The 14,666-nt window shown below is 41.7% G+C and overlaps 1 protein-coding gene across 1 annotated transcript in view; it reads left to right on the top strand.

Moving 5' to 3' along the window:
* Positions 1-14,666, top strand: part of tenm1 (teneurin transmembrane protein 1) — a 728,712-nt gene that overhangs the window by 104,538 nt on the left and 609,508 nt on the right. Inside the window, 1 exon segment of the mRNA XM_034181415.1 lies at positions 969-1,298. Coding sequence (XP_034037306.1) covers positions 969-1,298 — 330 coding nt within the window.

Below are 14,666 nucleotides of genomic sequence, written 5' to 3'. Positions count from 1 at the left end.
ATCATATGGCAGTTTAATTCCAGAACAGTGAGTGAACCACAGTTGGTCTTGACCCCATCAAGTTGGCACAGCGGGACACATTGGTGGTCAATGAAGTGGTCAACAGGACTGAGGTCTGTGCTGAAACACTGGGGCTTGTCTTCATAGGACCTGACATAGCACATGTATTTACCAGGCTAAGCGAGGAGACAAACTCTTTTCTTTCTTAAATCCTCGGGAGTTGACATCCTTATATTGTATACGGTTCCGACCTACACCTGTATATCCTCCGGTATCTGCCTTGATTCTTTAAAATTACATCAGTTCCATCACTTCCACTTATAGATTTTAAAGAGAGAACACAGGTGGCAAAGAAAATTTAATCAACTGCCTGTATGGGGAAAAAAAAGTCAAGCTCAATTGAATGGAATTGAATTCAAGTGTAACCAGAGGACTAACGCAGTATATCTGATGTCCTGAGATAGCAGGCTGATGCTTGGGATTGGAGGGCGTTTGAATTCTTGAAAGCATATGAGGCTCAATTTTTACCTCAGTCTGAATCAATATTAATAAGGTTTGATCTTTATCTGATCTCTTCACCCCACCAAGGAGAATAAAGATGAGATCAGGGCTCTGTTTGAGCAGCAGTTCAATACATCTCAAGCTCAATAATACACATCAGACCGTCTGAGCAGGATATATGTAGCTTCGCTGCATATGTGTGGTTAAGAGCGATCCAGCATGGCATTTTCAGATGGAATTCTGCTGCAAAACCTTTAATAAATGCTTGCACAAATAACACCCTGTCTCTTGACATAATCTGGGAGCTGCTTGGTGTTTAGCTTGTAAATTCACATCTCTAACAAACACCTGCACAGCTTAGTTGCTGATGCAAATAGAACAGATGCCAGTATTAGAGAATCTATCCATGCATGATTGTTTATTTACTTAATATAAATCTGCATATCTCCTCCTTTGCCCACCTCCAGATTTGGAATTCTGCAAGGCTGGACAGCTGAGAAGTCCAGACTATCACATCCACCAACAGCAGCAACAGCAGCAGCAACAGCATCAGGAGGAGGAGGAGGAAGCATTGTGCTCTGGACCGGCTGCCCACGTGCATGGCCGTGGCTACTCCCTGACTGTGGGCTCAGATGTGGACACAGAGCCAGAGGCGGACCCCTCCCCTGCTCACGGCCTGCAGAATATGTGGATGCGCGGCCTCAAGTCTGAGCAGAGCTCCTGCCTCACAAGCCGTGCTAACTCCGCCCTCTCTCTCACCGATACTGAGCATGACAGGAAGTCTGAGCCTGACAATGGTGAGTCAAATTCCTCTCTTCTACTGTCCAAGGAGAATTATCTGTAAGAGTGTGTGAAATAGCCAGTGCGCCTTGTGGCAGATAATGTAGCACAGCTTTGATGGTTCATTTCCATGAACTGAAGGCAGGGTGTTGCTGCATTTGTGTGTCATTTCACCATATGTCATGACACACACATTAAACTAAAGTGTTAAAATGCTAGATATCAAATATTTGAAAACTCATTGTTTTATTTTAACACTCTTGATGTAAAAGTGCAGCAGATGTTTCTCAGAGATGATCATATTGGTGCTGACTCAACTCTGCAAGTGTAAAGCTGTAGAGTGTAGGATGTAGTGCCATCCAGTGGTGAGGTTGCAGATTGCATTATGTCATCACTATTTCCAATTTTCATCTATTTCCAATTTTACATTCTGCTTCTTGGTCAATGGGAATTCCTGCTCTCTGGCCTTGTCGTGTCATTACTAATATGTGTGATCTGCCATTTCACAAAAATGAGGGTTCTCAAGATTTGTTAGCCGGCACTAGCAAATCAGTCGCACTACAAAATATGAAAGGTGGAGTTAATACAATCCCAAAACAGAAAGAGTTGGAATAGTATGGGAAAAAAAACAGTTATTTGAACATTCACTTTGATTTCTGTTTCATTGCAGACTGTAAGAACCCAAGATACTTCGTGTTATGTGGTCAAATTAATTTGTTAGTATACAGCCATTCCTGAATTTCAAGCCAGAAACACATTCTTTACAAGGACAACTTACAGCTTGTAATGAGGTTACAAATACATTAATTAATTAATAGTGGCATTATCATGAATGGGTGATTGTAATCATGATTTGGTACAAAAGCCAAGAGTCTTTGATGAGCAAAGATGGGCAGAGACTCTCTAGTTTGTCAACAAATGCATGAGTAAATTACTGAAATGTTGAAAAATAAGTTCCCCAAAGAAAGATTGGAAGGGAATTATATATTTCTACCTCTGCAGTGCATAATATCAAAAATGATTCAAGGAATTGTGAGGAATTTTATTGCATATAGAACAAAAGTGCAAGCTGAAGACCTATGATCTGTGATCTCTCAGACAGCATTGCATCATGAACTGTCATTCATCAATACCTGATATAAGCACATGAACAAGGGATTAATTTGGGACTCCTTTGTCAAGCACTACTACAATATGGAGTTACATTCACAGTTTGTACTTAAAACTTTACTGTACAAAAATAGAAGCTTTAAGTTAACCTTGTCCAGAAGTGGCTTTGATTTCTCTAGGCTCAGGGGCATCTGGGTTGGCCCATCACACAGTTGAAATGTGTATTGTGCTCAGATGAATCAGTATTCCAGATATTTGTTTAAAAGAAATGGACACTGTGTGCTTCAGATCAAGGACAAAAAGGACCATCCAGACTGTTATCATCAAGATGTCCAAAAGCCGGCATCTGTCAAGGTATGGGGTTATGTCCATGCTTTCTGGCAAAAGTAGCTGACACTTCTGTGATGGCAGCATTAATGCATAAAAGTACATTGAAATTTTAGAGCGACATATGCTGCCTTCAAAGGCTACATCTTTTCCAGGGAAATCCATGAATTTTTCAATGAGGCAATGCAAAACCACATTCTGCACACATCACAAAGGCATGGCTGTGTCAGACATGTTGTGGTAATGTATTCTCTGTGTCTTGTCTTTGAGATTCATAATTTTGAGAGTGATATACCAAAATATCTTGCATTGGCTTTTTTTGTTTGAGGAGCAATGTCAATTTAGAGTTTCTTTTTTAGAAAATACTCGGGTGCCTAAAACCTTTGCAAAACAAAATCTGGTCAGAACTGAATATTAACATCAAAGCAGTGTGTCTGGGGCAAAAACTATAACATTTTCTTTCAGAAACGGTGAAAAATGTTCACTGAAGCAGCCTTTACAGATGGAAAAACACCATTTTTGGTTGTGTTTAGTGTGACTGCCATTCAGATATAATTTCCAGTTTTGAGTCACACTGAAAAGCATAAAGTCGTTCAATGAGAACAAAATTATTTTCCTTTTCATCACCTGCTAAAATGTTGTCTTGTATTCTACACTGAAAGCAAAACACACAGGTTTGAGAGCTTTTTGGTTTACTGTCAAACTGTGTTTGCTGCCACAGGGAAATAGCCGATTAGTTAAGACATTCCCAAAATAGAAAAAGTTGGGATGGTATGGAAAATAAAAAAGGCAGTCATTCTTAAAGTTACTTTGATACATTCACTTTTTTTACATTTCAAGCCTGCATCACATTCCAAAAAAAAAAAAAAAAAAAAAACGGGGACAGGGCCAGTTTAGAGCTTGTAATGAGGTTGGAATCAATCAATCAATCAATCAATCAATCAATCAATCAATCAATCAATAATGACATTACTACAAATGGGTGATATTAACAGGTGTTTGTTATCGTGATTTGGTACAAAAGTGTCTTTGATGAACAAAGATGTGCAGAGACTCTCCAGTTTATCAGCAAATGCATGAGTAAATGACTGCAATCATGCAAATCAAGTTCCTCAAAGAATGATTGAAAGGGATTTACATATTTCTCCCTCCAGAGTGCATAATATCATTAATGATTCAAGGAGTCTTGAGGAATTTCAGTGTGTAGAGTGCAAGAGCGTAAGCTAAAGACCCATGATCTCTGATCTATAGATGCCCATATTGGCCTCTCTTCATTGGCTTCCTGTTAATTCTAGAATAGAATTTAAAATTCTTCTTTTTACTTATCAGGTCCCATCTTATCTTAGGGACCTCATAGTACCATATCACCCCAATAGAGCGCTTTGCTGTCAGACTGCAGGCTTACTTGTAGTTCCTAGGGTTTTTAAGAGTAGAACGGGAGGCAGAGCCTTCAGCTTTCAGGCTCCTCTCCTGTGGAACCAGCTCCCAATTCAGATCAGGGAGACAGACACCCTCTCTACTTTTAAGATTAGGCTTAAAACTTTCCTTTTTGCTAAAGCTTATAGTTAGGCTGGATCAGGTGACCCTGAACCATCCCTTAGTTTTGCTGCTATAGACTTAGACTGCTGGGGGGTTCCCATGATGCACTGAGTGTTTCTTTCTCTTTTTGCTCTGTATGCACCACTCTGCATTTAATCATTAGTGATTGATCTCTGCTCCCCTCCACTGCATGTCTTTTTCCTGGTTCTCTCCCTCAGCCCCAACCAGTCCCAGCAGAAGACTGCCCCTCCCTGAGCCTGGTTCTGCTGGAGGTTTCTTCCTGTTAAAAGGGAGTTTTTCCTTCCCACTGTCGCCAAGTGCTTGCTCACAGGGGGTCATTTGGATTTGATCTCTCAGACAGCACTGCATCATGAACTGTCATTCATCAATACCTGATATAAACACATGGCAAGGGGACACTTTGGGACTCCTTAGTCAAGTACTACAATATGGAGTTACATTCACAGTTTACACTTAAAACTTTACTGTGCAAATAGGAAGCCTTAAATTAACCTTGTCCAGAAGTAGCTTTGACTTCTGTAGGCTCAGAGGCACCTGCATAGGCCCATCACACAGTTGAAATGTGTGTTTTAGTCACACAAATCAGAATCAGAATCAAAATAGCCTTTATTCACCAAGTACCTTAAAAAAGAATGCAAGGAATTTGCCTCACGTTTGAACTGTAATCTCTCCATACAAGCATGTATGAAAAACACTAAATATTTAACAATAAAAAAATTGAAAATAAAAATGTGCAAATGAGCAAATAAAATGGAAACCGTATGCTTGAGACCAAGGAAAAATCAGACCATCCAGACTGTCATCAGCAAGATCTCCAAAACCCAGGGTCTGTCATTCATGGCTTGTCTCTGTTATTTTTAGTAAGGATAGCTACATGCCTGTGATAGCAGCATTAATGTAGAAAAGTCCAGTGAGATTTTACAGTGGCATATGCTGCCTTCAAAGATGACATCTCTTCCAGGGACATGCATTTTTCAATGTAAAACCACATTCTTCATACATCACAAAGGCATGGCTGTGAAAGAAGATGGTACCATGTCAAACAAAAAAGTTACAACGACCCTGTACTGTTGTTTGCAGGAAGGATGGGACAAAACATCATTTAATTAAATGAGAATGAAAGCCAACATTACAAAGCTCTGCATTCCTTGAAGTCCCAACTTTTTTAGAATGTGTTGAAGACCTTAAATGCAGGATTGAATGTATATTATCAAAAACAATAAATAAATAAATTCAACGGGGGACGGGGAGGTGTATATCATACTGTCTCAGCTTTTTCTGATTTGGGGTTGCATCACAGATACTTACACTGGAGTTAAAGAACAGATAGAATGTATGACTGGGGATAGTGCCAAAATATTTCACAGCTATTGTAATGTGTAATTTGAAACACTGCTCCATATTATTTAAAACTTGTTTTGAATATTCCACATCTAAAGGTAGGAGCTGTACTAAATCCAGTTAATAGATCTTCAAAAGATTTGAAACAAATGCTTCACATTGTTCAGTTGATTTGGGTGTAAAACATGTTAAAACAGGTGAATGAACTCAGATTGCACTGTTTATCAATTTCATATTTAACTCTATAATGGCGAACATATCATTTTTGATACATACATTTCTTGGGTCAGGCATTGTAGGGTTACAGACTACAGTCAGTCCAAGGACTGTAAATGCAACAGCATCTATATTGCTTGTTTTGCAAGGAGGAATGTGCATGAGTGGTGGCCAAGTGGTTAGTGTGGTTGGTTTTAGTGTGGAAGGTTCCTGGTTCAAACCCCACCTCTGCTACATTTCTCCATGTAAAGTGGATTTGTGTCAGGAAGGGCATCTGGTGTTTTGTTGAAATGAGGTGCTCTATCAAATTGAAATCCCCGTAGTGCAAATCGACAGTTATGTGGGTCAATTTGAGTTCTCCGTCATCTAATGCCAATATTCTGCTTTAAAGACAGCGTGTACATGCAAGTCTTTACTTTGTTGAAATCGAAAAGACAGTTATTACTGTATTTTTATGTAAAGACAAAACGTACGTGGGTTTTCTTCCATCTGCGAAATATAGTGAGGATCCATCCCATCCTGTCTATGGCTGATGCTAAGACCCTGATTCATGCTTTTGTTTCTTCTAGATTAGATTATTGTAATGTTCTATTTTCAGGGTTACCGCAGTCCAGCATTAGGGGTCTTCAGCTGGTTCAGAATGCTGCTGCCAGACTTTTGACACGAAGCAGAAGGTCTGAACATATCACACCCATTTTGGCGTCTTTCACTGGCTCCCTGTCTCTGTGAGAGCAGATTTTAAGGTTTTATTATTGACTTATAAGGTTCTTCGTGGATTGGCGCCGTCTTATCTGGTGAGATCTGGTGGAACCCTATCTCCCGGCCCGGGCTTTGCGGTCGCAGGATGCGGGACTTCTCTGTGTTCCCAGGGTGAAGAAGAAGTCAGCGGGTCAAAGAGCTTTTTTTTAATCGTGCACCTGCTCTATGGAACGATATTCCTGCGAGGCAGTCGGAGTGTGTGGACATTTTTAAGTCAAGACTTAAAACCTATTTTTTTCTCTTTTTTATGAAGTTTTTTTTTTTTTATCTGTTTTATTCTTTTACTTCTGTTTTTAATTATGTACTTGAATTTTTTTTATTTTTTTATTTATTTATTTTAATTTTTATGTTGAACTGTTTTGTGTGAGGCGCCTTGAGACAGCTTTTGTTGTGATTTGGCACTTTATAAGCTGATTAAATTGAACTGAATTGAAATTGTTTTCTTCGGCAGTGGAGCTCATCTCAACCGGTGACTGTGTCCCTTTGAGATGAGCTCTACTGCGCAACTGCACATGTGCACCTCATCTGTCAAGTTGCGTTCACCCACCAAAGAAAAGTAGAAAACCCATTCTTTACTTAAAAATACAGTAATGTGTCTTTTCATTTTAAAAAAGCAAAGACTTGCATGCACACACGCTGTCTTTAAAGCAGAATATTATCTTTAGATGACGGGGAGATGCGCATGCGCAGTTGCGCGGTAAAGAGAGGTAGGTAAACTCAACGGATGGAGGTGTTAAAGTCCGGGGTAGAGAAAACTGCGCATGTGTGCAATTTCGCGGTGGATTCCCTCTTGACAGGTAGGTCATCTCGTCGGGACACTGGCCTAAAACATGGGCAAATTCAACATGCAGATCCACCTCAGATTTGCTGTAGCGACCCCGACTGCAAACAAGGGAGCAGCCGAAGGGACTTACTTTACTCAAGGAGGAATGTAAAGAAATCCAGCATTTACCGGGGTTTATCTCAGGGTCAAATAGATCACTCATTGGTTATTAATGTAGTACCATTATTAAAATTTTCCCTCCCTTTGAAGTCTCTTTAATGAAAGAAATTGTCAGAAATCTGCTACTGGTTATGTATTTAGTGAAACAAGTTGATCCTGGTGTTGACAGCCGTGATAAGTCCCACTATGCAGGTTGGGAGGGTTGGGATATCCATTGGACATGGAGGCAGATTTTGGTTTGAGGCTCAAAAAACATAGAAGTGTAGGGGTTGAACATCCACACTACCATCCTGGCTGCCGAGGGCAGCTTAGCTCCCTCTGCATGATGACTGAAGCCTGGAAGGAAGGAAAAGTCAAGAGGCAGGAGCGAAGATATGGGGCTGACTGGAGAAGAGTCTGGGATGGTGCCAGCTATCTGTCTTGTACTGCTGGGCTTGGCTGGGCTCCCCGCAGATGGAGAGTTAGTTAGAGGTGCACACAAACAAAGTCAGACCTCTCCAACCCATCCCCAAGGGCACTGTCTGTTTATGTGGCTCAAAAAAGGTGAAATGTATTCAGAGTGGCAGAGAAAAGAAAGAGAGGGAGAGAGAGCGAGCGAAGCAAAAAGTGAATTAGAGAGGGGAAGAATAAGAGAGAGTTGGAGCAAAAAAATGCTAATGAGAATAGAAATGGTAATGTAATGGTATAATTAGAATGTGAATAAAAGCGAATGAGTAGATGAGGGTAAAAGAGGTGAAGGAGAAGGCTGAGTGTTTGACAAAGAGGAGGAAGTAACGCTGGGGAAAGAAAGGTCATGGAAAGGGGCTGGGGTGCTGTTGTTTATGTTTGGAGATGTACCCGAGGGTGTTAATAAACAGCAACCAGATCCTGTTTAATAGCAGCAGAATTGGCCTCATGCAGAACGGCGCCATGGAAGAGGGGAGCGAGAGAACGGGTGAGAGAAAGCGCTTGTGGCATTACGCAGTAATCAATTCGTGACGGCTGCGTGCATATGGACCAAAGTTATTACCATTTGAGATGAGGGACTCCATCTTTATCCAGGGTCAGAATGAATGTGGTTAAAAAGGAGAGGCAGATGGGCACACAGGAGAGGAAACAGAAAAGCAAATTAGGACGGATGAAGTCAGAGCTGCAAACGGAAGGGATTTGAATGTTCAAAGCATTCGGCTTTACTGCTACAGTGCACAAGGAGAGAAGGTTTATGTGTGGCTTTCATATGTCACACATGGCTCCTTCAACCTAGATACCATCTTTCTTCTTTTTCCTGCAGAATATCTTCCTTCTTTCACTCACACTTTTCTCTTGCATTGGGATCCTTTACGTAGCAAGCTTTTTTTTCTCCATCTCCCCCCTGAGCACCCCCATTTATTCTCCTTCTCCTTCCTGTCCATCTCTCTCTCTGTCTGACACGTGGCCAGGTGTGTCCATGCATGGCATCCTCTAATAGGAAATGCATTATGGATGTCACATTTTTCTCCATCAGCACAACAAAGTGTCACACGCCCCTCTGTTCCTGGTGATAATGAAAGTTAGAACTCCTCACCCATAAAAAAATAAGTTGGCACAAAGGGTCTGGAATCAAAAAGTGAGCGTCCCTGCCAGAATGAAAGTGCATTTTAAGTCGGGCCGACCTTGCGCTCGCTTTGTCTTCAGAGATCTAACCCCACCCCCCACGCCCACCACCCCCTCAAACTCATTAATGATGTCAGCTTCAAACTGGCAGGAATCCTTTTGTTCCTGGTCTGATTGAAGCTGACAAGTCAATTTACTCCGTGTGTGCTTGTGTGTGTGCCTACACACGTGGATCTGTGCGATTTGCGTGAGTGACAGGCGGCGGCAGATTAAGGAGTGAAGAAGAAAGAGAGATATTTTGTGAGTAACTGTGCCCCTGTCTATATTATCTTTGATGTGCAATTGCATGTGTTTGGCAGTTGGAAGGGGGCATATCCAACTGTGACACCTCCCTAAAGGCATTATACATACCCAGTCGACCCACTGCCAACCGCAGGGACGCACATCGGCAACCTGGACTGATGATATGTCAACTTCAGAACAAGAGAGAGAGACTGGCATCAAACAGAATCCAGAGTGTAGTTCAGTTTGCTCCTGACACGTGCACATACGTGCAGGTGAATACACACATGTACTGCTGTAGTGTTGAAAAATGTCAGTCTCAGAATGATTTCTGATGTTGTAGGAAGAGAAGATGAGGGACTGTATTGCTTTTTTCCCCACATGGAGCCAGTTACATTTAAGAAAAACAATTTGACATTTTCTTGCAGTTTCATCAGGGAGTACAATTATATTAGCTCAATTCCACATTTCACATATGGTTTCTGAAATTAAGTGTATCATATCCTCTGCACGCAACTGTGCTGTGGCACAGATATAAGTCGAGAGATTAATTAAGAAACCTGCATGAGGGGACACATATGTTACGTTGTAATTAAGAGATGTAAAGGAAGTGAGATTAGGAATGACAGAAATGTTACTTGACTGACTCCCAGCCAACCCATGAAGGGGGAATATGGGCAAGAGAGATGGGTAGGATGAACATACCAATCTATCTTGAAGTTACCAAGAAACCTAAGGGTATGTAACCATGGTTTGGATGTTTGATTAACACATATTTTTATGTACTTAGGCAATAGTACTTGCAACATGTTGCTTGGCTGTGGGGATTAAATCCTATGTAATGTATCGGCGGTTGTGGCTGAAAAAGTCTATAAGGGAATGACAGTCCCTTCTGCAAAAGCTACATTTTTGTCTAGTATCTGCTCTTTCTTGGTTGTTTGCACTCTTTCCTGCGTGCACTTTCAAGTGCTGTGACGGACCTCAGTTTCTCTTCACCTGTCCTGAGGTGCTGCTTCAAAGTGCTTCCCCACTTCCTGCAGTCCGAGGCGTAGGCTTCCCACATGCGCGTGTCAATATCAACAACTTTGAAGTCTCTTTTGCAGACATCCTTAAATCACAGCTGTGGGCAGCCATCGTTTCTGTGCCCAGAAGCCAGTTCTCTGTAGAGGGTGTCCTTGGGAATACCACAGTCCTTCATGTGGCAGATGTGACGTAGACAACGAAGAGTGCAAAGTCTGAGAAGACTAAACATGCTTGGGAGACCAGCACAAGACAACACTTCAGTATTGGTCGCTTTGCCCTGCTAGGATATGCACAGAATACGGCGGACACATCTAAGGTGGAATTTGTTAAGTCCCCTTTCCCGCCTGGCATACCCAGTCCATTCGCCCTATTGATGTTTCATATCCCGCAAACCCTCGGAGAGGTCACCGCACTGCGAGATCTTAGTAACATTGAGAACTGCACTGAGATGCTCTGATCTTGCTGCACTTTAACCGCTGCACACGGACAACACCATTAACATTGCAACATAAAACTATTTTTACATTGTGCCTAAAACTCTCATGAATATATTCTCTGGGTTTATAGATGTTGTTATTGCATTTGTGTTATGTAAACATGTGAGAATCACAGTCTGTCTCTCCGTTATTTTCAATGGGAGCTGCTGTGAGCTACGCTCGCTTCCTGATCATGTCATTCTGGGGGAAAGTGAAGTTTGCTCTTTAACGTCTTGAATATTGTCCTTTACAACACTGTTTGTCCTCTTTGTTCCAGACTAATATATATAATATATCTGAAATTCAGTTTGCGTTTATTAAATTCCACGCAGATTAAACGTAGCAGACACAGATTATTTGTTATTCAAAGGATTCAAAAGGATTCGAAAGAATTTTATTGTCATATGCACAAAGGAACATGTTCCCTGCACAATGAAATGTGTTTACTGCATTTAACCCATCCTAATTGCCAGTTAGGAGCAGAAGTCACCTTTAGGCTGGGGACCAGCACCAGATGTATGTCCTGCCTTAGGTCAACAGCAGGGCTGAGCAAACCATGACCGGCCTCATGACGACAAACGACACACAAACAGCACACATAAGCCGGCCCGGTACATGAACACATATAAAAAGCACACACAAAGTAAGACTTGGGGAAAAAAACCCTTCATTGCTGCTGCACTGAATCATGCAGCAGCAATGCAGGAAAAAACCCATCAGCACAATGAACAATGATCACACACAACAACAGGATGAGAGACGACGACCGAGATTTGTAAGAGTCCAGTTATCAGACAGAACACCCGGAGGTCGCCTTTAGGCACCATCAACGGCCTTGCTCGTCCGTTCTGGAGGGAGGAAGGGCCCAGCCCTGAACAGTCCACTGTCCACAGTCAACATCAGAGCTGGAGAAGCTGAGGGTGGGGGGAGACCAGGGGGGGTTGAGGTATGAGCGTTGTTCTTCTCCAGGAGGTTTTTATCACAGCGGCCTTGAAGTGCAGCTGTGTTTGGGAAGCCGAATGAAAATCCATATTAGCAGATGCCTGAAAGATTCCATAGTCTGAGACAGAGTGGCTTCCAATACAGCTGAATTAGGAGAGGACATGTGGTCATTACTGACGATCAATGCGGTTTTCCAGTGCAGCGATCCTACCAGAGATGGTTTCCAGTGCGCGGTTAACACCCGCCGACTGAGCTGACACTGCCCTTCCAATCGAATCAATCATGTGGGGCAGCCTGGACGGGCCAATTATTGCCGCTTCCACTTTCTTAATTTTCCCGGTAAACCAGCGCTATGCCCGCTCCACACAGCATGAACCCGGTCACCACCATGCCAAATATATACACATCTTCGACGTCCTCCACAGACAGCGTGTAAAGGCACATGACCTGCCATTTCCTCCAACTGTCCATCATGTAACCCATCACATGTGTCCCGGCAGGACAGGTCGGGTCCTCCGCTCCAGAATGTCTTGTAGAAAAAATAGTGTCAATTGCATTCAGAGACCACTTTAACATATCCATTTTTGCTGTTTCCAGAAGAGCAAAGCTGGCAGCCTCACAGACAACACGCCACAGAAGCAGGAAAGATAAGGAGGAGGGAGAAGAGAAAAATGCGACCGTCTCGGCCGAGAGCAAGGAGGCAAAAAAAAAAAAAAAACTGTTATAATTGTTTTAGCAAGTTTTCAGGGTATCATGCAGCAGTCTCTTATTAACATGACAAAAAGCATAAAAAAAAATCAATTTTTGTCATATAATATTCATTTACAATTGTCATCATGTGGATTCTCTATATGTTATTTGACTGCAGCGACTCTCTGGCACGCAAGGGATTATGGGATACATCAATAGGGCGAATGTATTGCTCCTATACAACAGTATGCTAACAACTCAGGTGTTGTATACTGCCATTTTGGTTTCGATGGTCAATTAGGCATTTTCCTACACTCTAGTGGTGAGGTCTGATAGAGTTGTAGCTGCTTTACCAATCCTCCTGGCTCTAATGATTTATCGGTGACAGTAGAACCAATGTAGATGACCTTATGGGTAGCTAGTTCTTAGTTGATGATGGTAATCCATGGTGATGCTGCTGTGTCTTTCCCAGGACATTAGTCCTCTTCAGTCTGATTGTGAGATGAAAATCATCACAAGCCTTTGAAAAATGGTTCATCAGGGATTGGAGATCTTGCTGGGCATGGGTCACAATTCCTGCATCATCAACAAACAACAACTCTCTAATCACAGTTTATCAGATCTCTATTTTATCTTTGAAAGAGACAGACTGAAGAGCTTCCCATCTAATCTGATCCTTTGGTAGATAGTCTCTGTTGCATTTCTAAATACATGTTTCAGGAGAAGGACAAAGAAAATACGAAAGAGGGTGGGAGGTAGACACATCTTAGATGGTCTGTTAGTAAAATTAGCTGCACAGCAGTTTATTTAATCTCAAATGAGCCGAGCCAGCAGCCACTGCTCGTGCCTATCTGGGCTTGGTACACCAGCTGTCACTCAAAGTGACCACACCCCGAATTATTCTGAGCTTTATGAAATAAAATAGGTTAAAAGGGTGTGGCATATAAAAATTGGTCACTCAAGGAAATGCATATTTTGATGCATTGGTTGATTTTTTTGTTTCAGCACCACAGGTTGGCACTTGAGTAACTCATAAGATTAATATAGTTTAATAATTTTTAATATAGTTTTGTCCTGTTGCCTGATCATGATGTCAGTCTCTATTTCTTCTATCTTGTTTGCACATCGTTGACTGTGTGTTTTATGCTCTTTAGCTAAATGAAAATATTCCAGACAGCACATATTTGTAAAGATCAACCTTTTTGGTCACCACAGTATAATGAGGTCAACACGTGTCATTAAAAGTAAAAATTAATATTTGTAGCCAAAAATAATACAGCGACGCTGAATGTGAAACATCTGAAAGAAGCCAATTTTCAGGTCTCGAAGATACATCCTGTTTCTGTGCTTGTTATTTTTAATCAAAAGGAAATGCTGCTGTCCACATCCCCTTCTTCCTTTGGAGAAGGGACATTTGTGGTAGTTCACAGACCATGCTGGTGTGCCACACAAAGAGTTGAATGGTTTATTGGGCACATTTCACAGAAACTGAGAGTCCAGATATGGCCTTCAGTGACAAATGAAAGGAAGCACCATCACACAGTGCTAGGCTGCCGTGGCCCGCAAGAACAGTTTCAGTGCAGTTGGCTTTGTTTCTACAAGTCTCTGGAGCTCTCCTGGAGGGATCAGATGGAATTCTTTCAAAAGGTATTCTGACATTTGGTGAATTGATGCTGGTGGTGGAGAGCGCTGTCTCACATGGCCATCAAAAGTGTTTTCATAGCTGTTTAACTGGGGTGAGATTTTTTGACTGTGAAGGCCAGAAAATCTAATTCACATCATTTTTCATGCTCATCTAACCATTCAGTGACCTATCATGCCCTATAAATAGGAGGCATTTGTTGTTTCTCGACTAATCTTTTTTTCTTTAATTTGTGTAAGTTGTCTTTATTTCACCAAGTCTAACATAGGGCAACCAGGGGTCTGTTCCATAAAACAGGAATTCCAAATAAGCCAGGCTTATTTTGTTAGTCTGGCTTATTTTCCTGTGGATCCACTGGAAAATAAGACAAAATAAGATCTGGTCACCCTAGACATGAACTGTTTGAAGCCTAAATTTTGTTTTCCCTGCTGAACAAGCAAACAAATAAACAATAACCCCCAACATAAACAAGCATGATTTCCATGATAAATGCAAAATCATC

Source organism: Thalassophryne amazonica, chromosome 11 (assembly GCF_902500255.1).
Source record: "Thalassophryne amazonica chromosome 11, fThaAma1.1, whole genome shotgun sequence".
Classification (NCBI taxonomy): domain Eukaryota; kingdom Metazoa; phylum Chordata; class Actinopteri; order Batrachoidiformes; family Batrachoididae; genus Thalassophryne; species Thalassophryne amazonica.
The sequence above is the reverse complement of the archived record's forward strand: the minus strand, read 5'-3'. Positions and strand labels throughout refer to the sequence as shown.